The following is a 24,040-nucleotide window of genomic DNA, read 5'->3' as shown; positions in this document are numbered from 1 at the left end:
AAACTAGAGGTATGAAAAGGTTCAGAACAAATCAGAGCCGGCACCGATGACCAAGGAATGGAGGAGCCCACAATGGTCCATTGTTGGCTGTGGAGGAAGTGACAACAAAGGTATACGAACAGTGAAACTACCAGGATGACCAGGGTGGAGGAGGGCCGGAGAGAGAGGGAATACAAGGGTTACTTGAAGTTTGACAAATCAATTATCATACCACTGGGGTGTAAGCTGCCCAAGTGAAATCCGAGGTGCTGTTCCTCCAGTTTGCGCTGGGCCTCACTCTGACCCAGGACAGAAAGGTCCGTGTGGGAATGGGAGGGGGCGTTAGTGTTTAGCAACTGGAAGATCAGGTCGGTTTAGGCGGATTGAGAGGAGGTGTTCAGCGAAACGATCGCCGAGCCTGCGTTTGGTCTTGCTGATATACAGCAGTCCACACCTGGAACTGTGGATACGGTAGATGAGATTCCATCCGTTATGTGACCCAAATCTGAGGCCAGGACAGAAAGGTCAGTGTGGGAATGGGAGGGGGAGTTAGAGGGGAACTAATTGGGTCTCAATTCAGAGAAGTACCAGGGTTGTTGAGACGTTCGTGGTGGTGAATGGAGCTGCAAGGGGACTGACGGCATCAGTATTTCTTGCATTCAAAAATAAACTTCATTCCGAATAAAAAAATACAAAACACAAAATGCAGACTGCAATGGAGGCCAAATCATTGGCCATTTAAAAAATATATATTTTTATTAGAAGCAATGTACAATAATATAAAGCAGGAATAACATAACACATTTCATGTACATGATTTAAATTTAGTAGTAAAAAAAAGTAACAAAAGCAAGAACAAGAGAGAAAGAGAATGTTAAATAAAGTAGCAATATTGATAGTTCATGAAAAAATAGAGAGAACGAGCCCATAAAGATGTAAAGCCCGAGAGAAAAAAAACAAAAGGGAGAGATGAAACAAAAAAAAGGATAGAGAAGAGAAAAAAAAAATATTGAAAGGGATATACCTGTTTCGTATCTTTACCCACCCCTCACCCTGTTCTGAAACAGTTAATTTCTAAGGTTATGTTGCACCATATGCTTGTAATGTCGATAAAGGGAGACCAAATCTTTAAGAATTGGTCTGATTTGATAGGACGAATCTTATATCTTCGAGATGTAACATTTCTGACAGATTTGAAACCCACATTTTGAGCGTTGGTGTGGGTGCATTTTTCCAGAATTTAAGTATACGTTTTTTTTGCCGTTATTAAGCCATAATTAAGGAGACACTTTTGGAATGAGGTCAGCTTACAGCCGTCTTCCATTGTTCCGAAAATAATCAGTTCTGTATTGGGGTTCAATTTTATTTTAAATAATTTTGTGAAGATTCCAAAGATTTCATTCCAAAATCTATGGAGTTTTATGCAAGAGACAAAGGAGTGTACTATAGTTGTATTTTGAGATAAGCATTTATCACAGATGGGGGAAATATTTGGAAAAAATGTATTCAGTTTAGTTTTCGAGTAATATAATCTATGTAAATTTTTTAATTGAATTAAACATTATTTTAAATTGAATTAAACATTAATCGAGCATTTATGTACATATAGCAAGTATTTTTTGTCATCTGTCTTTCGAAATTTTTATAGATAGTTCTTGTTCCCAGTTCATTCTAATTGCATCTGACGATGGTATTTCTATATTTAGAATGATGTTATACAAATATGATATTAAATTAATTAATTCCGCCTTTCGGCTCATTCCTTCATCTAATAGATCTGAGGTCAAAGTTTGATATTCTTGTGTATGTTTTTTCAAGTAATCTCGGATTTGAAGGTTTTTAAAATATTGGTTACTTTTCAGGTTGTAATTTAATTGTAGTTGTTTAAATGATAAGAGGTTTCCCATTTCATACATGTCTCCAAACATTTTAATTCCTATTTTTTCCCAATGAGTAAACGTTTTAACAATAATAGATGGTTTAAACGATGGATTATTAACTATTGGAGAGAGAAGCGATAGATTTCTTAATTTGAGAGTTAATTTTATTTGTTTCCAAACTCGTATTGTACTATGAATATTTGGATTTTTCTTGTATATTGTATTATTCAGTTTTATCGGGGAGAGAAGGATCACTCCTATATTAAAAGGAGAACAATCCTCTTTCTCCATTATTATCCAGGCTACTTGTTGGGCAGACTTGTCCAACCAGTTAGTTACATTTTTGATATTCACTGCACAAAAATAGTACAAAAAATTGGGGAGTGTCATCATTGGCTATTTTAAAGTGGAGAATGACAGGTTCTTGATTAGTACGGGTGTCAGAGGTTATGGGGTGAAGGCAGGAGAATGGGGTTGGGAGGGAGAGATAGATCAGCATTGACTGAATGGCGGAGCAGACTCGATGGGCCGAATGGTCTAATTCTGCTGTTACATCCTTTTTATGATCTTGTGAAAACTGTGCAATTGCTTTTCATACATTCACATTGTCAATACATTCAATGGTGTTATTCTCCGTAGTGTTCATTCCTATCTTGAACGAGAATGCCCTTGCCATTCATTGCCCCCCTGGGGTGACGTGATATCCCTGCCTCAACCACCTCCTCCGACAGCTCGTTCAATATACCCAGCACCCTTTGTGTGAAAAAGTTACCCCTCATATTCCCATTATATCTTTTCCTCTTCACCTTAAACCTACTGTACAGTACGTCCTCTGGTCCTCGATTCACCTACTCTGGGGTGATTTCCCCCACAGTAACGTAGTAAATTGTGCTTTCTTGCAATATTCATTCATAGTCTCATATATGTCAATAAGTTCTCCCTTTAGACTGTGGAGCTCCAGATAAAACAGTCAGGCCTGGCCAAGCGTAGCCGTGGTGACCTCCACTGCTGCTCCACCGCTGTAGGCCGCGTGCGGTCCACGTGCTCGGCCTCTTGAAGCGGCGCACGGTCCAACCGAGCCCCAGGCTGCTGCAGGACCTGTTTGTTGTCAATTGCTGGCGGTGGGTTATGAGCTAGTGGCAGTCAAGTTGCCAACTGTCCCGTATTAGCTGGGACATCCCGTATATTGGGCTAAATTGGTTTGTCCCGTATGGGACCGCCCTTGTCCCGTATTTGACCGCTACTGCTCGGGTCGAGGGGACTGTTGGGTCGGAGCGCCGCATCCGGCCCCTGCCTCACCCGTCCCGACGTAGTGCAGCCCATGGAGTGCAGCAGCAGTGCCTCGCCCGTGACCCCGTCGGTCGGCAGCCCGGCCAGCTGTCTGACCTTCGGACCTTCGCTTACCGCCGACACCACCACCCCTCCTTCTCATGGCCGATCATCGGTTCATGAGTTGGACGGGGTGCCGGACTTTGTGAGTGACGTCACCCAGGCCAAAACACCTCAGCTGGCCCGCCGGCTGGGCTTTGTGTGCTGTCCAGCACCCGGGCCAACTCATCATTCACCCAGCCATGGCCATGTCGATCAACGAATTGCCGTCGGGAATTTGTTCCATATTTTGACCTTTTGTCCCTTATTTGGGAGTGAGACAGTTGGCGACCCTATGCAGGACCCACAGCTGTATGACTGGCCACCATTATTTGCAGCTCACTGGTGTGTTCATAAAAACAGTAGAAGTTACATAGAGTCATGCAATGCTCACCACTCCTCGCCACTAAGTTTATTTGGGCACAATAACCATTAAGAGGCCATATGCATGGAGGGCTTTGGGGAAAATCAATGAATCGAGAGTGTTTTATTGCCACATGTCCCAAACAGAGCAATGAAGGTCTTACCTGCAACAGCACAGCAGAATGTGTAAACATTGTGTAGGAAGGAACTGCAGATGCTGGTTTAAACCCGAGATAGACACAAAAAGCTGGAGTAATTCAGCGGGACAGGCAGCATATCTGGAGAGAAGGAATGGGTGGTGTTTCAGGTTGAGACCCTTCTTCAGACTGGGTCAGGGGAAAGGGACTCTACAGTCTGAAGAAGGGTCTCGACCAGAAACGTCGCCCATTCCTTTTCTCTTAGATGCTGTCTGACCCGTTGGGTTACTCCAGCTTTTTGGGTCTATTTCCTCTGTAAACGTAGTACTCTGGAAACAATATAACAAACGGAAAAAAGTTCAGTATATGTACAAATATGCACGCACACACAAGCACGCACACACAAGAGATCGATGTTTGATGCTGACCTCGGGTGCTGTTGGTGTGGAGTTTGCACGTTCTCTCTGTAACCAATGGGTTTCCAATGGGTGCTCTGGTTTCCTCTCGCAAGCCAGAGATGTGCTGATTGATGTGCCTATATAAATTGCCCCTCGTGTGAAGCTAGATGATAGAAACTGGGTTCAAATCTCTTCCTTTTTTTGCTCTCCCGCGGTCGGGGGGCCTCGAGCCCTCATTGTCGGGGCGATCTTGACTCCCGTAGCTGGCGGCGTTTGTGGCCCCTGCGTCGGGGCGATCGAGCTCCTGCAACTGGGGGGGTATCAGCTCCCATGTGCCGGGCGATCTGACCCCAGGTCGGGGCTGGTCGAGCCTCTGCGTAATTGGAGCTCCTGACTAGCCTCTCCCGAGACTGCGAGCTCACAATGGTAAAGTCCGCAGGCAAGGGATCGACATCGGTATTAAGTCCACGTCCCCGCGGTGGGGGTCAAAGTCAGCCCGAGGAAGCCTCCAGCTCCATCGATGTTAGGCCGCAGAGCAACCGGAGATACCATCCGGAAAACAATCGCATCTCCGGCAAGGTAAGGAACTTGCCTCGCCCCACATAAATTAAACCAGTGAAAATTAACACAAACTTTGAAAACACACGAAAAAGTTTAAAAAAAGAGGGAAAAACAGACAGAGTGTGGACGGGGCTGCCAATCATGTGGCGCCCCCTGGTGGTAACATGTATTTGTGTATATACATATGCACACACACTGAATTTTCTCGTTTATTATATTGTTTAGAAAGTACTATGTTTACATATTCTGTTGGGTTGCTGCAAGTGAGAATGTCATTGTTCTACCTGGGACGCATGACAATCAAACTCTCTTGACAAGTGTGTCGATAAGTGTGGTGGAATCTGAGGTGACCTGGGTGGAATAAAATGGAGGATTAGTGGAACCAATGTTGATGGTCGGTGTGGGCTGCAGAGCCCTTTCCCTTGTTGCACGACTCTGATTGCATTAAATAATAATACACACTTCATGTATCACCACTGCAGTTGGCTTGATTTACTTCTTTAATGAGTCTAGGGGCCTTTCCAATATCTGAGTGGCTCGCTATTGGCATTGATTCACAGGGAAAAGCCAGCTCTTTACAGTAGACACAACAAACTGCAGATCCAGAGGCAAGTGCTTTTTGTCATATGTCCCAGACAGAACAAAGAAGTCGAGACCCTTCTTCAGATTCATTCTCTCTTTGATTGAAACCTGCATCTGCAGTTCTTTCCTATCTATGTACATGCATACATACACATTAGTACAAACAAACAATATTAGTGCAATAATAGTGCAAAAAGATAATACCCCCCAAGTATGAAGTATCAGTCTGAAGAAGGGTTTCGGCCCGAAACGTTGCCTTTTTCCTTCGCTTCATAGATGCTGCTGCACCCGCTGAGTTTCTCCAGTACTTTTGTCTACCTTCGATTTTCCAGCATCTGCAGTTCCTTCACCCCCCTCCCCTCCCCCCGCCCCCCCCCCCCCCCCCCCCCCCCCCCCCCCCAGTCTATGTAGTTCAGAGCTTATTTGGAGGTTATAGTGTTTAATAGCCTAATGGCTGTAGGGAACAGCAACAACGGAGAGGTCATCATAGACCCCATAGTGAAACCATCGGGCTTTGACCTCCATCACAAGCAATGGCCAACCCTGAACTGGATCCGCACCCTCCATGCAAGAACAGCCCATCACCTGCATAAGTGGGGGATGACAGACAGCCCTGCTTGCGTCTGTGGACATCCAGACCAGACCCTCCCACACATCGTGACTGCCCACTGAGGCTTGTCCCTGGGGGCATCAAAGCCCATCCACCCAGTAACTGATGCTGTCCTGGCCTGGATGTCTACCCTTGCTCTACAACTTTAGGCTGTGCACACCATACGCAAGAAGAAGAAGATGTAGGGAAGAAGCTGTTCCTGAACCTGAACTTGACAATTTTCAGGCTCCTGTACCTTCTTCTCGATAACAGGAGTGGAATTTGTTTTATACCAAAGGTAGACACAAAGTGCTGGTGTAACTCAGCGGGTCAGGCAGCGTCTGTGGAGAAAAAGGAATGGTGATGTTTCGGGTCGGGACCCTTCCTCGGGCACTTTGTCTTGTTCTTGTCACATCAACTTGGTTCAGGGGCCAATCGTTCCATCTTTATTTAGAGAATTGCACGTTGGCTGAACGGACAGTCTTTGTACACCATGTCCGATTGTTGTCCTTAATGTGTGTCTGCAAGACTGAGTCTCTCTCCACTGCCCCACCTCATGGGCTGTGGGTGTGACATCTGCTCTTCGTCAATTGGGTTTGGTCCCTCCACTGATGCAGCAGCTTTGCCTTGATCTCCAGGTTCTACGCCGATGAAATTGGCCCAAAGCACTGGTCCAGTTCGAGGTTCTCGCACATGATGAAACTCAGGCAAATGGCCCTGAAAACAGCCAGGGAGAAGTGGGCAGATTACATCCTGGTAAGTAGACATTCCTTAGTTTAGTTTAGTTTAGTTTAGTTTAGCTTAGAGATACGGCGCGGAAATAGGCCCTTTGTCCCACCGGCCAGCGATGGAGTGCGGGAGGAAACCAGAGCACCCGGGGAAAACCCACGTGGGTCACAGTGAGAACGACAAACTCCGCACAAGCAGCAGCCGTAGTCAGGATGGAACCCAGCAGCAACGCTACCGCTGCGCCACTGTGTCACCCGTGTTCCTTTAGTTCACAGCCTCAATCAAACTGACCCACTTGGCCCCTGGGCCTGGCCAAGATGGCCATTCACAGCTCCAGGCAGCAGACAATGAAGGGTTCTACCTGAGTCAATTGGCTGCCCTTATTCCACCCCTACATCCGTGCCTGTGTTTCCCTGGAGAGTGAACACGCGGTGTCCACGTGGCCTTCCGTGAACGCTCGTCACCACACGGGTTTAGTGCGTCATGAATAAGGATAACAACATTGTGATTTGATGACATCAGTCTGAAGAAGGGTCTCGACACGAAACGTCGCCCATTCCTTCTCTCCAGAGATGCTGCCTGTCCCGCTGAGTTACTCCAGCATTTTGAGCCTAGATTGACTGATGTTTACAAACTGCGGGACAGCTTTGATCTTTCCAGTACTCTGTAACTGTGATTAATTGGATAAAACCTCCATGTCAAGGAAAGAAAAGCAGTAAAACCAATCGAATAGTAAGTATCAGGACACTGTCCTGACTACAGATGTTATTTTGAGTTATATTTGACATTTAAATTCCTAATCCCAAGTGGAGACTGTAAGTGTTTTGTAACTGAAGTTTTAGATAAATGAGAGATAATGTCATTTTTATGTGGAAATCTCCAATATCATTAAAGGCCCTGCCACTGCATTCTTTCATGGCCTGGTCATTGCCTCTTCTCCCCTCTCCCAGACCATCACACAAACCAACCTCCCTTCCATTGTCTCCATCTATACTTCACACCAACGATCCTATAGCAAGCAAGATAGTGCACTCCTGCTAAAACCTATGGGCAGACGTGTAGTACGCTACGGAGTGGAACGTCAGCCTTTTTGGCGGCCATTTCAGTAACCTGACCCGACTTTATATATCTCTCTCGCAGTTGCGGGGAAACAGTTTGTGTGTGTGATACAGCATTAGATTCATGATTCATAATTCTGTTACTTTTTGTTAATGATTAATATGTTAATAAATTATAGTTCTGTTAATTTTCTTTTTTAACGTTTTGGATTCGAAGCCCTGGGATTGGGATCGGACTGTGCAAGGATGGAGGGGGCACTGAGGGCAAAGAGGCAGTGCCCACACGGCACTGTAAAAGGGGAGATGTTTCCCTCTTTCTGTCTCCGCTGTGCCTTTTCAAAATTAGTTGTTTATTTTTTCCTCAAAAAGAGCAGACCGGTCCGGAGTTTGGGAGCCGGGCAGCGAGCATGATGGGGGGAGAAACCGAAGGGCCGGACCTCATGCCTGCCCTCTTTCCCCCTACCCCCCCTCCCCATCAGTGAGTCTCTTTAACGGGGCAGAGAGAAAATAAGGAGAAGATTTTTACCAAAGATCGTTGATTTTTACAAGGATGTTTCCATAACCGGCTTCCGTCTCCGCACTAGTATCTATGGCGGACAAAGATGGCGGAGACGGAAGCGAGTTACTGAAATGGGGCTGAAGATTACCCATGACTGTACTACGTCTTTTTCATCGAGTGGGCTATCTTGCTCGCTATAGGATCTTTGCTTCACGCTGCCTCGGCAAGGCCAGCAGCATAATCAAGGAGCAGTCTCACCCTGGGTACTCCCTCTTCTCCCCTCTCCCATCAGGCAAGAGGTACAGATGTGTGAAAACGCACACCTCCAGATTCAGGCACAGTTTCATCCCAGCTGTTATCAGGCAACTGAATCATCTTATTTATCACCAACAGTCCAGAGCTACCATCTACCTCATTGGAGACCCTCGGACTTTCTTTCATCAGACTTTGTTGGTTTTATCTTGCATTAATTGTTATTCATGTTATTTCCTTTATGCTGTATCTGTACACTGTGGATGGCTTGATTGGAATCATGCATTGTCTTTCCGCTGACTAGTTAGCATGCAAAAAAGAGCTTTTCTCTGTACCTTGGTACACGTGACAATAAATAAACTAATCTAAATCTCAGCTCCTCCTGTTTGTGGGAGATGACTGCGTCCAGACTGGTTATTGTTGGTAAACTAAATTAAACTAGTGTGTAGGAAGGAACTGCAGGAACTGAAGATGGACAAAAAAGCTGGAGTAACTCAGCAGGACAGGCAGCATCTCTGTAGAGGAATGGGTGATGTTTCGGGTCGAGGCCCTTCTTCAGACTGTTTAAAGAAAAGGGAAACAAGAGATATAGACAATGATATAGAGAGATAAAGAACAATGAATGAAAGATATGCATAAAAAGTAACGATGAGAAAGGAAACTGGCCATTGTTAGCGGTTTATTTAAGGAAGAACTACAGATGCTGGAAAAATCGAAGTTAGACAAAAATGCTGGAGTAACTCAGCGGGGCAGGCAGCATCTCTGGAGAGAAGGAATAGGCGACATTTTGTGTCATGACCATTCTTATGACTGTGGGTGAAAACGAACAAACCAGCTTCTCATTCTCACCCAACAAACGACTAACAATGGCCTGTTTCCTTAATCATCGTTACTTTCCTGCGATCTGATTTGTTCTAAATCACTCTACATCACCGTCTATATCTCTCGTTTCTCTTTCCCCTGAATCTCAGTCTGAAGAAAGGTCTCGACCCGAAACGTCACTCATTCCTTCTCTCCAGAGATGCTGCCTGACCTGCTGAGTTACTCCAGTATTTTGTATAAATTAAACTAGTAACTAAATGAATGTCTTTGTCGCCCAGTTTGTAGATACAGACAACTTCCTGACGAATGAGCAGACGTTGAACAAGTTGATCGCTGAAAATCTAACTGTGGTCGCCCCCATGCTGGACTCCAGTTCCTTGTACTCAAACTTCTGGTGTGGTATGACCCCACAGGTAAGTCACCTAAAATCCCACCAGTCCTCAACCCTGTTGTTAGGTGAAAATATTTATTAATTTATTATTTCATCCAATAAAAGATGGCACTGAAGCCAGGCGACTCTCTGGGCCTTGGCTCCAGAAGTGGATCTGCAATCTCATTACAATTGCTACACTCTTTTAAATATTTCTGTATATTCTGGGCGGATTGACGGTATTCATGTATAGTCTTTTCGCTGACTGGAAAACTCACAGCAAAAAAGGTTCTCACTGTACCTCGGTACGCATGACAATAATAAACTAAACTAAACTAATCCATATTAATTTTATCAACATGTAGAAACAAAAAACTGCAGATGCTGGTTAAATAGACAAAAGGACACAAAGTGCTGGAGTAACTCAGCGGGTCAGGCAGCATCTGTGGAGAACATGGATAGGTGACGTTTCAGGTCGGGTCCAAAGAAGGGTCTCAACCCGAAACGTCACCTATCCATGTTCTCCAGAGATGCTGCCTGACCTGCTGAGTTACTCCAGCACTCTGTGCAATGTCACCTATCCATGTTCTCCACAGATGCTGCCTGACCCGCTGAGTTACTCCAGCACTCTGTGAAACGTCACCTATCCATGTTCTCCAGAGATGCTGCCTGACCCGCTGAGTTACTCCAGCACTCTGTGAAACGTCACCTATCCATGTTCTCCAGAGATGCTGCCTGACCCGCTGAGTTACTCCAGCACTCTGTGAAACGTCACCTAAAGCTGAGGCAGAGGTTCACTTGCACCTCCTCCAACCTCATCTACTGTATCCGCTGTTCCAGGTGTGAACTCCTATATATCAGCGAGACCAAGCGCAGGCTCGGTGATCGTTTCACTGAACACCTCCACTCAGTCTGCCTAAACCGACCTGATCTCCCGGTTGCTAAACACTTTAACTCCCCCTCCCATTCCCACACTGTCCTTTCTGTCCTGGACCTTCTCCATTGTCAGAGTGAGGCCCAGTGTAAATTGGAGGAACAGCACCTCGTATTTCGCTTGGGCAGCTTACACCCCAGTGGTGTGAACATTGACTTCTCTAACTTCAAGTAACCCTTGCTTTCCCTCTCACTCCATCCCTGGGTCTCCCAAAATGTCACCAATTCCTTCCATTCAGAGATCCTGCCTGTTCCGTTGAATTACTCCAGTATTTTGTGTCCCTCCTCCCCATCCTAGTTCTCTGACTAGCCTGACTGACCCCTTGATTATTTTTTATATTTATATGCTTCATTGTCACCTTCCCCTTGTAAACAATGATCTATTCTACATTTTTCTTGACCTAGGTCCCCTTTGATGTCACATTTTCACACCTCGCCCATCCATATCTCTCTTATCCCTCTCCCCTGACGCTCAGTCTGAAGAAGGATCTCGACCTGAAACATCACCCATTCATTCTCTCCAGAAATGCAGCCCGACCCATTGAGTTACTCCAGTATTTTGTGTCTATCTTCGATGTAAACCTGTATCTGCACAGTTATTCCTGCACAGTAGACCCAGCAGGTCAGTCTATCCCGTCCTGAGTCTGAGCGAGAATAGAATCCAATATTGTACATAAAGAGGAAGAGAGTTCATCCCAGCATTAAAAAAGACATTCCAGTCACCGACCTTTCTGTCCTGGGCCTCCTCCATGGCCAGAGTGAGCACCACCGTAAATTGGAGGAGCAGCACCTCATATTTTGCTTGGGCAGTTTGCACCCCAGCGGTATGAACATTGACTTCTCTAATTTCAGGTAGTCCCTGCTTTCTCCACCCCTTCTCAGCTCTCCCTCAGCCCCGCCTCTTCCTTTCTTCACCACCCCCCCCCAAGTCTGAAGAAGGGTTTCGGCCTGAAACGTTGCCTATTTCCTCGGCTCCATAGATGCTGCCGCACCCGCTGAGTTTCTCCAGCACTTTTGTCTACCTTCCAGTCACTGAAGTTGGGTTTTTTAATGTTTATTTTATTAGAAGCAATTGTACAAGGAGAAAGTAATCGACATAACAATTATACAATTTTCATGCTGCTTCAGTTTTAACATTTTATAAACTGATTAGTGAATCGGAAAAAAAGTAAAAAAGAAAGATTGAAAAGGAAAAAGGATGATACAAAAAAGAGAGAAGTATAAACCCCAGAACTAACAAAGGAGTGAAAAAAAAGTGGAGCTATGTCCCACGACCCTTCCCTACGCCCCCTCACCCGACCCTAGCGTCGGTTTTGAATTTGTGTTCAACCATTCTGTTGTTGAAGAAATTAAATGAAAGGAGACCATATTTTGGAAAATTGATCTGGTTTATCAGCCAAAACAAGCCTTATTTTTTCTGTGATCCACATCTTCATTGTGGGGACAGTCATCTTTTTCCAGAATTTAAATATTTTCGCAGTTATTAAACCGTAGTCAAGGAAACGTCTTTGGAAAATCATTAACTTACAGCAGCCCTCTGACATTCCTAATATTATTAACTTTGAATCTGACTCCAATTGAATTTTGATGGCATTGAATATTCCCCTCCAGAAGTTTTGTGTTTTTATACAAGATACAAAAGAATGAGTTAGGGTGGCTTCTTGGAAGTGACATTTATCACAGAGAGGGGAGACAGTTGGGAAAATCTTATTCAATTTGGTCTTTGAGTAGTATAACCTATGCAATACTTTGAATTGTATCAGGCAATGCCTGACATTTAAAGTACAATAATGTATGTATAGTAGGCTTTCCTCCCATATATCTTTTGAAATGGGTAAACCCAGCTCGTCCTCCCATGCTCGCCTATACATCTCAGAAGGTGGGGTATCAATATTTAAGAGAGTGTTATAAATGTAAGATATCAACTTACTTGTATCGGCATGTCTATTCAAACAATCGTCTAATATATCTGGACCCTTAAAAGGACAATCTTGTGTATATGTTTTCACATAATCTCGGATTTGAAGGTATCTAAAAAAATTGTTTGCGTTCAAGTGATATTTCTCCTGTAGTTCTTGAGAAGAAGAGAGAGTCCCCTTCTTATAGAGGTCTCCCACAGTATCAATTCCCAGGTTTTTCCATTGAACAAACACCATACTAAAGTAGATGGTTTAAACAAGGGATTATTTGCAATAGGAAGAAGGAGAGACATGTTTCCCCATTTAAGACTAAATTTCAACTGTTTCCAGATACGGAAGTACTATGTATTATCGGACTTTGCTCGTCATTGGAGTTGTTTGTCAACAAGTCTATCGTGCCACACGTGCTTCAGACCCACCCCATATTTAATATCCTTTGATCGTTTACAGTTGTTGACAACAGGTTACAACAAACACGTCTCCTCTGTAACAACGGTTCCCAACATGCCCCTATCCTTTGTTGTAGGACATGGGTCTCCTCCGATCATTTCACTTTCCTCCCATATCCCAAAGACGTGCAGGTTTGTAGGTTATTGGGCCTGTCCCACTTAGGCTATTTTTAGGCGACTGTCATAGTCGTAGCAGGTCACTGAAAAACTGGCGACTGGACCCCCTCTTCGGCATAAAATTTGAATTTGAATCATTACTTTAACAACAATAAAATACCGATCAGCACCGGCGATAACCTAACGTTAACCTGGCGATAACACGACAGCACCTACATTGGGAGAAGTCAAGCTATGCTCATTGGCGTCAAGCCAACTGTCTTGACGCCAGAAAAGCTTTGAACATTTCGAAGGGCCGAATGGCCTACTCCTGCACCTATTGTCTATTGTCCAAAATCCAGCTGCGACTAGAAAAACGCTACGACTCTTTGGCCAACTGAGGAGACGACTCGCGACCATACAGGCGACCCCCCGGCGACCATGTGGCAACAGCCTAGTCGCCTGTAGTCGCCTTAAAAATACTCTGTGGGTCAGGGGCATCATTGGCCCTCTGTAAATTGCCCCTAGTGTGAAGGGAGTGGATGAGAAAGTGGGATAACACAGAACTAGTGCGAGTGGTTGATCGATGGTCTGCGTGGACTTGGTGGGACAAAGAGCCTGTTTCCATTGCTGCGTCTCTAAACTAAACCAAACTAAACTGAACAAAATAGGAGTTTTATTATTGTACTGTGCCTGGGAGCCATTACCTTTCACCAAAGATAGGCACAAAATGGTGGAGTAACTCAGCGGGACAGGCTGCATCTCTGGATAGAAGGGATAGGTGACGTTTCAGGGTTAGACCCTTCTTAGATAGATAGATAGCCTTTTATTGTCATTCAGACCAAAGTCTGAACGAAATTGCAGCAGTCATACATATAATACAATACAATAAAACAACAATAAACACATATTAACATCCACCACAGTGAGTCCACCCAGCATCTCCTCACTGTGATGGAGGCAAAAGTCTTAGGTCTGCAGTCTCTTCCCTCCTCTTCTCCCTCTGCGCTGGGGCGATACCCCACCGGGCGATGTTATAAATCAGTCCTGCGGCTCAAACACCGCGGCCCGGGGTGGTTGAAGCTGCTGCCCACCAGTCCTGCAGACGCAGACGCTGGCCCGCGGCCGAACCCCGGACTCAGGCCACCACCGCCAGAACACCGTCCCAGCCACCCTCACGTGAGTATCTGTCGACTTCAGCCTCGGGCTGGGCTGCCCCGACATGGGCGTTGCTTCTTCCCCGGGCTGCGTGCGCCGCACCTCCCCGAGCTCGGCCGCCCTCACGGGAGCACTGTTCCAGCCCCGAGCCGGACCACCCTCACGGGAGCACTGTTCCAGCCCTGAGCCGGACCACCCTCACGGGAGCACTGTTCCAGCCCCGAGCTCAGCCGCCCTCACGGGAGCACTGTTCCAGCCCCGAGCCGGACCACCCTCACGGGAGCACTGTTCCAGCCCTGAGCCGGACCACCCTCACGGGAGCACTGTTCCAGCCCCGAGCTCAGCCGCCCTCACGGGAGCACTGTTCCAGCCCCGAGCCGGACCACCCTCACGGGAGCGAGCTCAGGGCGAGTCTAGACGGTCTCTGCCTCCGGAGCCTCGAGGTCGTCAGCTCCATTGGGTCTCAGCGCAGACGGTGGCAGAGAAGGGGAATACGACAAAAAGGTCGCATTCTCCCGCAGGGAGAGACTGCAAACCCAGTTTCAACTCCCCCCAAAAGCACAAACTAAAAACCAAAAACTAGACTAACCAAAACAAAATAAACAACATAAAAAACACAAAACAAACGGGACTGCCGGTGAGCCGCTGCAGCCGGAGCCGCGCCGCCACTCCGAAGCACCAATCCACACCTCCCACAGTGGACCAGTGATAGAGTTACTGACTTACAGCGCTTACAGCGCCAGAGACCCCAGTTTGAGCCCGGCTATGGGGGCTGTCAGTACAGAGTTTGCACGTTCGCCCCTGGACTGCATGGGCCGATTCTCCAAGATCTTCTGTGTCCTCCAACACTCCAAAGACGTACATGTTTGTTGATTGTACACAAAAATGCTGGAGAAACTCAGCACGTGCAACAGCATCTATGGAGCGAAGGAAATAGGCAACGTTTCAGGCCAAAACCCTTCTTCAGACTGATGGGGGGTGGGGGGGGGGGGGGGGGGGGGGGGGGGGGGGTCGGGGGGAAGAAAGGAAAAAGGAGGAGGAGGAGCCCGAAGACTGGGGAATGGGAGGAGACTGCTCGAGGGCTGAGGAAGGGGAGGAGATAGCAAGGGCTAACAAAATTGGGAGAATTCAATGTTCATGCCCCCAGGATGCAGACTCCCCTGCTGGTGCTGTTCCTCCTATTTCCGGTGTTGCTCGCTCTGGCCATGGAGGAGACCCAGGACAGAGAGGTCGGTGACGGAGTGGGAGGGGGAGTTGAAGTGCTGAGCCACCGGGAGGTCAGGTTGGTTATTGCGGACCGAGCGGAGGTGTTCGGCGAAACGATCGCCCAACCTCCGCTTGGTCTCGCCGATGTACTCCACATGTTTGTTGATTAATTGGCTTGGTATAAATGTGAATTGGCCTTAGTATGTTAATGTGTGGGGATCGCTGGTCGGCACGGACTCGGTGGGCCGAAGGGCCTGTTTCCACGCTGTATCACTAAATTAAACTAAACTATGCCTCTCATAATTTTATATATTTCTACCTGGTCCGACCTCAATCTCTGACGTTCCGGAGAAAACAATCCAGGTCTGTCCAACCTCGCCTTGTAGTAGATACCTCTAATCCAGGATCTTTCTGCCCAGTTCTAATGCAGCATCTTTCAGTTCATGAACCAATCATCAATACATCTAGTGTGTAGGAAGGAACTGCAGATGCTGGTTTATACTGAAGATAGACACAAAATGCTGGAGCAACTCGAAGGGTTAGGCAACTTCACTGGAGAAAAGGAATAGATGACATTCAGATCGAGACCCTTTATCAGACTGGTCTAGACCTGAAACATCCCCTATCCATGTTCTCCACAGATGCTGCCTGACCCGCTGAGTTACTCCAGCACTCTTGTGAAACTTCATCTATCCATGTTCTCCACAGATGCTGCCGAATCCGCTGAGTTACTCCAGCATTTTGTGCCTATCTTCATTGTAAACCAGCATCTGCAGTTCCTTTGGAGAGAAGGAATAGGTGACGTTTCAGGTCGAGACCCTTCGTGAGACTGAGTCTGTCTGAGGAAGGGTCTCGACCCGAGACGTCACCCATTCCTTTTCTCCAGAGATGCTGCCCGTCCCGCTGAGTTACTCCAGCACTTTGTGTCTATGGTCAGTGTAAACCAGCATCTGCAGTTCCTTCCTACACAGTGGTGTTCACGGTGTCACTTCATTGCTGCTTTCTGTTTCCGCCTAGGGTTACTACAAGCGGACCCCGGATTATGTTCCCATCCGTGAGTGGAAGCGTTTGGGTTGTTTTCCCGTTCCCATGGTGCACTCGACATTCCTCATCGACCTGCGCAGGGAGGCGACCAAAAGCCTCGCCTTCTTCCCCCCGCATCCAGACTACACCTGGGCTTTCGATGACATCATCGCCTTCTCATTTTCCACCAAAATGGCAGGTAATTGTTTCCAGTTTGTAGGCAGCGCAGCGGTAGAGTTGATGCCTTACAGCGCCAGAGACCCGGGTTCAATCCTGACTACGGGTGCTGTCCGTATGGAGTTTGTACCTTCTCCCCATAAGAATTTCATTGTTCTATCTGGGACATATGACAATAAAACACTCTTGTGTGTCTCTCTCTTGACTTTCTTAAACGGCGTGGGTTTTCTCTGGGTGCTCTGGTTTCCTCCCACACTCCAATGACGTGCAGGTTTGTGGGCTAATTGGCTTTGGTAACATTGTAAATTGTCCCTCGTGTGTAGGATAGTGTTAGTGTATGGGGATCGCTGGTCGTCGCAGACTCGATGGACCGAAGGGCTGTTTCTACGCTGTATCTGTAAGCTAAATAGTTTAGTTTATTGCCACATGTACCGCCCAGCAGGGGCACCAAACCATTAGCAGCCCCGCCAACAGTCTGTTTTTTCATCTTTAAAAAAAAAAAATTGTACGTGTTAAATGTTTGTGTAAATGTTCTCCGGTTTGTTTTATGTGGGTGGGGGGAGTGGGGGTGGGGGTGGGAGGAACTTTTTTTTTCAGTTTCTCACCTTGCTGGAGACGCAATGTTTCTGGATCGCGCCTCCGGTCACTTTGCGGCCTATCATCGATGGAGCTGGAGGCCTCCTCGGACTGGCTTTAGGCCCCACCGCAGGGCATGGACTTAATATCGGAGCCCTTGCCTGGGATCGCTCCAACATCGCTCCAACCACGGCCTGCGGACTTACCATCAACAGCTCGCAGTCCTGGGAGAGGTTAGTCGGGTGCTCCGATGAACGCAGAGGCTCGACCGTGGTGTTCGATCGCCCGGTGCGGGGGAGTTGACATCCCCCTGATGCAGGAGCTGGATCGCAAATGAAATTCCTCGTATGTTGCAAAACACACTTGGCTAATAATGTATAATTCTGATTGTGATTGATTGTACACTGAAAAGCTTTTATGTTGCATGCTATCCATTCAGCAAAAAGATGATACATACGCCTAGTTTCCCTCTCAGTCTCAACTCGACTAGAAAGCTCTCAACTCCAAACGACCCCTATTACCTTGCTCCAGCAATGCTTGCTGATCCGTTGAGTTACACCACCAATTTGTGACTATCTTCAGTATAAACCAGCATCTGCACGTGATTACAATCAACCCGTCCACAGTGTACAGATACAGGATAAAGGGAATAACGTTCAGTGCGAGAGAAAGTCCAGTGAAGTCTGATTAAGGATAGTCCAAAGGACTCCAATCAGGTAGATGAGAGGTCAGGGCCGCTCTCTAGTCGGTGAAAGATCGTTGGAGTCACCTGATTGCAGCTGGGAACAAAGTGCCTCTGAATCTGCAGGTATACATTTGGAGGTAGTTGTATTTAGTTTAGTTTCGAGATACAGTGCAGAAACAGGCCCTTCGGCCCACTGAGTCCGCAGCGCACCCCGCACATTAACACTATCCTACACACACTAGAGACAATTTAAAAAAAAAATTTAATACCAAGCCAATTAATCTACAAACCTGTAAGTCAATGGAGTGTGGGAGGGAACTGAAGATCTCGGAGAAATTCCACGCAGGTCACGGGGAGAATGTACAAACTCTGCACAGACAGCACCCGTAGTCAGGACTGAACCCGGGTCTCTGGCGCTGTGAGGCAGCAACTCTACCGCTGCGCTACAGTGCCGCCCAGGTACCTATGAGCTGCCGTCTGAAGGTGATCCAGCTCTCATCTCCCTTCTGCTCATGAATCTCTTGGAAATGGCGACCAATCTCTCGGACACTGCTGTGACCCTCCCGAGAGGAGAAATAGTTATTTCCTCATTTCTTGTGAAAACGTGCAAAATAAAAAATTAACAATGGGAAAGGAGAGGCAGGATGTTCCTGTGATAAATCCCTCCAAGAAATAACCTCATTAGAGCTAATAATCTAGTAAATAATTCAAGTTCTAGGCATAGTTTGGATGCAGGAAAAGCAATGAAAGAGGTTATTGCCTGTAATACATCTTCTGAACTCTCCATCTCCATCGGAAACAGTACTGACTGGTCCATTGCGCATATTCCACATAGCTTAACTTCATAAATCATAGGAGCAGAATTAGGCCATTTGGCCCATCTAGTCTACTCCACCCTTCAATCATGGCTGGCCTATCCTTCCTTCTCAACCCCATTCGCCTGCCTTCTCTCTGTAACCTTTGACACCCATACTAATCAAGAACCTGTCTATCTCCACTTTAAAAATATCCATTGACGGCCTCCACAGCCGTCTGTGGCAATGAATTCCACAGTTTCACCACCTCCAGGCTAATGATATTCCTCCTCATCTCCTTTCCAAAGGTAGGTCCTTTCATTCTGTGGCCGTGCCCTCTGGTCCTAGACTCTCCCACTAGTGGAAATGTCCTTTCTGCATCCACTCAATCCAGGCCTTTCACTATTCTGTAAGTTTCAATGAGATTCCCCCTCATCCTTCTAAACTCCAGCGAGTGCCGGCCCAGAGCCATCAAACGCTCCTCATATGATAACCCAATCATCCCCAGGATGTATAAAAAGCTAACTGGTGTCCCACAAGTCAGGCCACATCTCTGCCAACCTTCTATCTACTGATGGATTCTCTATGTGGCTCAGGAACTGCTGCAAGGATGAGCAATTAGCTTCAGTATTCACTGAGGAGAAGGGCATGGAGGATAGTGAGATCAGTCTGGAGTGGAACCAAGTGCCTGGGGAGTTTGAGACGAAGAGAGACCAAAACTGAACACAATACTCTAAATGTGGCCTGACCAGTTTCTTGTACACCTGTAACATGGCCTCCCAACTTCTACACTCTGTACTCTGACTGATGAAGGCCAATGAGCCGAAAGCCTTCTTGACCGCCCTATCTAACTGTGATGGCACTTTCAAGGGACTATGTACCTGCAAGGCTTCCAAGATGGTGCCCGACCCAGGCGACTATTTTAATGCTGGCCACAGACGCAAATCTACAAACTCATATTACCATCGCTCAACACTCTTAAATCTCCACTCCAACAGCAACATTTCTTACTATAACTATGATTACCTTGCACTAAACATCACCCATTCCTTCTCTCCAGAGATGCTGCCTGTCCCGCTGAGTTACTCCAGCATTTTGTGTCTCTCTTCGGTGTAAACCAGCATCTGCAGTCCCTTGCTGCACAAACAGCGTTAAAGTTACGCAAAGTCCATTCCCACAAGATTAATAAAGGAAGTAAATGCCTAAGAACCAAAATCATCAATCCATTGCCAACAGCAGTTCTTCATTAGATCATGACGTGGTGGCTTGGATTGTGGTCCCTGGGTAATTATTGACTTGTTAATGCTTACATCTTCATGGGGTACCAAAGGAAATCACTCTGCCCCTGGGAATAGATGGTGACATGGAAACAATCAGAGGTCATAAAGAATTTACTTGGTGGAATTGTGTTGGCTGTCTTTAATTTGAATTTATCACAGAGGGATGCTGTTCTTGTAATCATGAACAGATAACTAACGGAACCATCCTACCACAACCAGAGAGCTAAACTACTATCTACCACATTGGTGACCTTCGGACTGACCTTGTTCAGACTTTGCTGGCTTTACCTTGCACTGAACGTTATTCCTTTATCAGGGGATATGGAGAGAAGGCAGGAACGGGGTACTGATTGTGGATGATCAGCCACGATCACATTGAATGGCGGCGCTGGCTTGAAGGGCCGAATGGCCTCCTCCTGCACCTATTGTCTATTGTCTATGTACAGTATCTGTACACTGTAAATGGATCAATTGTAATCATGTATTGTCTTTCTGCTGACTGGTTAGCACGCAACAGATGCTTTTCACTGTACCTCGGTATACATGACACTAAACTAAACTGTACTACACTCATAGAGTCATAGAGTGATACAGCGTGGAAACAGGCCTTTCACCCACTTGCCCACACAACATGTCCCATCTACACTAGTCCCACCTGCCTACATTTGGCCCATATCCATCTAAACCTGTCCTATCCATGTACCTGTCTAACTGTTTCTTAAATGATGGGATAGTCCCAGCCTCAACTACCTCCTCTGGCAGCTTGTTCCATACACCCACCACCCTTTGTGTGAAAAAGTTACCCCTCAGCTTCCTATTAAATCTTTTTCCCTTCACCTTAAACCTATGTCCTCTGGTCCTCGATTCCCCTACTCTGGGCAAGAGACTCTGTGCATCTACCCGATCTATTCCTCTCATGATTTTGTACACCTCTATAAGATCACCCCTCATCCTCCTGTGCTCCATGGAATAGAGACCTAGCCTACTCAACCTCTCCCTATAGCTCACACCCTCTAGTCCTGGCAACATCCTTGTAAATCTTATCTATACCCTTTCCAGCTTGACAATATCTTTCCTATAACATGGTGCCCAGAGCTGAACACAATATTCTAAATGCGGTCTCACCAACGTCTTATACAACTGCAGACATGCCCCCATCCACATAAACGGGACTGAGGTGGAGCGCGTCTCCAACTACAAATTCCTCGGGGTACACATCTCAGAGGATCTGTCCTGGTCCCTATTGTCTATTTTTCTTGCCATTATTCAAAGTCCACAGTCCAGTCTGATGTACTGGAGCAGTTCCCCTGAACTGACGTCTCTCCTCTCCTCTCCTCTCTCTCCTCTCCTCTCCTCTCCTCTCCTCTCCTCTCCTCTCCTCTCCTCTCCCAGCTCCCTCCTAGTCCCGCCCACAATGAGCTTTGGATTCGCCGTTCCAGGGAAGATCTGGTGGCTCACGTGAAGTATTATTGTGAGTTTGTTCTCCTCACTCAAAGATGCTCTCTACTCCAACATCTTCCTGGAAAATCAGTCTGAACAAGGGACTCGACCTGAAACGTCACCCATTTCTTCACTCCAGAGATGCTGCCTGAGTTGTCCTGAGCTGTCCTGCTGAGTTACTCCAGCATTTTGTGTCTATCCTCCTGGAACGATGATCTCGTGGAGTCATAGAGTCAAACAGCACAGAAACATGCCCTTCACCCAAACTCGGCCATGCCACCAAGTTGCCCCATCCAAGCTCGTCCCATTTGGCCCAAACCTTTCCTATCCATGTACCTGTCCAAGTGTCTTTTAAATGCTGCTATAGTCCCTGCCTCAACTACCTCCTCTGGTAGCTCATTCCATACACCACCACCGTTGGAGTGATATAGTTGCCTCTCACATATTTGTAGTCTTTTGCTCAGAATGAGGGAATCAAGAACCAGAGGCCATAGGTTTAAGGTGAAGAGGAAAAGATTTACTAGGAACTTGAGGGGTAACGTTTTCACACAATGGGTGATGGGTGTATGGACCAAGCTGCCAGAGGAGGCGGCCAAGGCTGGGACTATATGTTAATAAACATATAGACAGGTACATGGATAGGACAGTTTTTGAGCGGTGTGGGCCACATGCAGGCAGATGGTACATGCAGCTGGGGCATGATGGACAAGTTGGGCCGAATGGCCTGTCTCCATGTTATAACTCCAGAAAAAATCCTAAACTTAACTTGCAATTACCCGGGGACAGGATATTCTTATTTATAAATAGGTCATGTTCACATTGAATATATGCTGTGTAATTGTTATGGCAATTGTTATTAGTAGTATTATTGGTGTTGTTATTATTTTATAGTTGTTTTTGTTATTATTGTTGTTATATTATTATTGTTATTATTATACTATTATTATTATTATGTTATTATTATTACTAGCATTACTATTATTTTGTTGTTAGTATTATTATTACTATTATTATTGTTGTTATTGTTGTTATTGTTATTGTTGTTGTTATTATTTTATTATTATTATTTTAATTATTTTAAATATTGTCCTCTCTCCTATTCTAGGCATCCAGATGCACGTATGCAACAAGGAACACTATGGCTCTCTACCGGTACCCCTGAAGGCAGAACAGACGTTAGAAGAGGATGTTGAAAGCTTTGTGCACCTTCTGCTGGAGAGGATGAGTGAGTTTGTCAAGTAACATAGACAAGACAGCCTGAAAACTCTCCCCCACTTTCCAAACTCATAGTCTAACGTAAGGTTGCTTGTTAGATGCAGTCGGGACCTAACAATGAGGCAGAGAACAGCAATAACAGTGAAGCAAGGAGATCTGAATATACACAGAGTGCTGGAGTAACTCAACGGGTCAGGCAGCATCTGTGGAGAACATGGATAGGTGACGTTTCACAGAGTGCTGGAGTAACTCAGCGGGTCAGGCAGCATCTCTGGAGAACACGGATAGGTGACGTTTCGGGTTGGGACGCTTCAGATTAGTCTGGAGAAGGGTCCCGACCCAAAACGTCACCTATCCATGTTCTCCAAAGATGCTGCCTGATCTGCTGAGTTACTTCAGCACTGATTCTTTTTTTTAATAGACCAGGAGGAACAGGCCCTTCAGCTCACAATGTCCATGCTGAATGTTATGCCAAGTGAAACATAATCTCCTCTGCCTGTGTGTGATCCATATCCCACGCGGTCACAGGGAGAACGTGCAAACTCCGTACAGACAAGCACCCGTAGTCAGGATCGAACCCGGGTCTTCGGGACTGTGAGGCAGCAATTCTACCACTGCGCCACCGTGCCGCACCAATCCCGTCAATCACTGACATTTGGGAGAAAACAATCCAAGTCTGTCCAACCTCTCCTTCTGGCTAGGACCTTCTAATCCAGGCAACATTCTGGTAAAACCTGTGAGAGCTTGCAATGTATTATGATTGTATAGGAGATGCCTGTGAAATTGTGGTCTGTGTGTGCAATTAACACTATACATGGGCCATGCAGGAGTATGTCGAACTGAACAAAATTGATACAGCAGCTCTACAAGCTGCACCACCGTGCCACCCTCAGTATAGATCAGCACATTGCAAGAAATGCCAGCCTCACCAGCGATGCCAACTCACCAGGAGATTCAGCATGGGGGTGGCACGGTGGCGCAGCAGTAGAGTTGCTGCTTCACAGTGCCAGATACCCGGGTTCAATCCCGTCTATGGGTGCTGTCTGTATGGAGTTTGTACGTTCTCCCCAAGACGGTGTGGGTTTTTTCCGAGATCTTCGGTTTCCTCCCACACTCCAAAGACGTACATGTTTGTAGGTTAATTGGTTTTGGTAAAGATTGTAAATTGTCCCTAGTGTGTGTAGAATAGTGTTAGTGTAGAGGAATTGCTGGTTGGTGCATGCTCGGTGGGCCAAAGTGGGCTCGGTGTATCTCAAAACTAAACTAAAAGAAATTAACGGGCCTGTCCCACTTTGGCGACTTTTTAGGCGACTGCAGGAGACTATGCGGTCACCACATGTTCGCGGGTGGTTGCCGGGGAGTCGCCTTCGTGGTCGTGAGGAGTTCCCGCATTATGGGAACTAGTCGCGGCCTCATTATGGTCGCTGTGAATTTTTCAACGTGTTGTGAAATTAGCGGCGACCAGAATGAAGCCGCCACGGAGAGTAGCGAGAATTCTCGTG

General features: G+C 46.5%; 1 protein-coding gene across 3 annotated transcripts in view; it reads left to right on the top strand.

Annotated features, from left to right (window-relative positions):
* The window catches only part of LOC129701273 (procollagen galactosyltransferase 2-like), a 248,648-nt gene that overhangs the window by 106,250 nt on the left and 118,358 nt on the right, over positions 1–24,040 (top strand). For 2 of the 3 annotated variants that reach the window (XM_055642428.1, XM_055642426.1), the window contains exons 3-6: positions 6,496–6,613; positions 9,496–9,630; positions 16,366–16,570; positions 22,429–22,548. In XM_055642428.1, the coding sequence (XP_055498403.1) occupies positions 6,496–6,613; positions 9,496–9,630; positions 16,366–16,570; positions 22,429–22,548 (578 nt within the window). The remainder of the gene's footprint in view (positions 1–6,495; positions 6,614–9,495; positions 9,631–16,365; positions 16,571–22,428; positions 22,549–24,040) is intronic. The other variant, XM_055642427.1, reaches the window with a different exon arrangement.

The sequence above is a fragment of the Leucoraja erinacea genome, chromosome 10, assembly GCF_028641065.1.
Source record: "Leucoraja erinacea ecotype New England chromosome 10, Leri_hhj_1, whole genome shotgun sequence".
NCBI lineage: Eukaryota > Metazoa > Chordata > Chondrichthyes > Rajiformes > Rajidae > Leucoraja > Leucoraja erinaceus.
The sequence above is the reverse complement of the archived record's forward strand: the minus strand, read 5'-3'. Positions and strand labels throughout refer to the sequence as shown.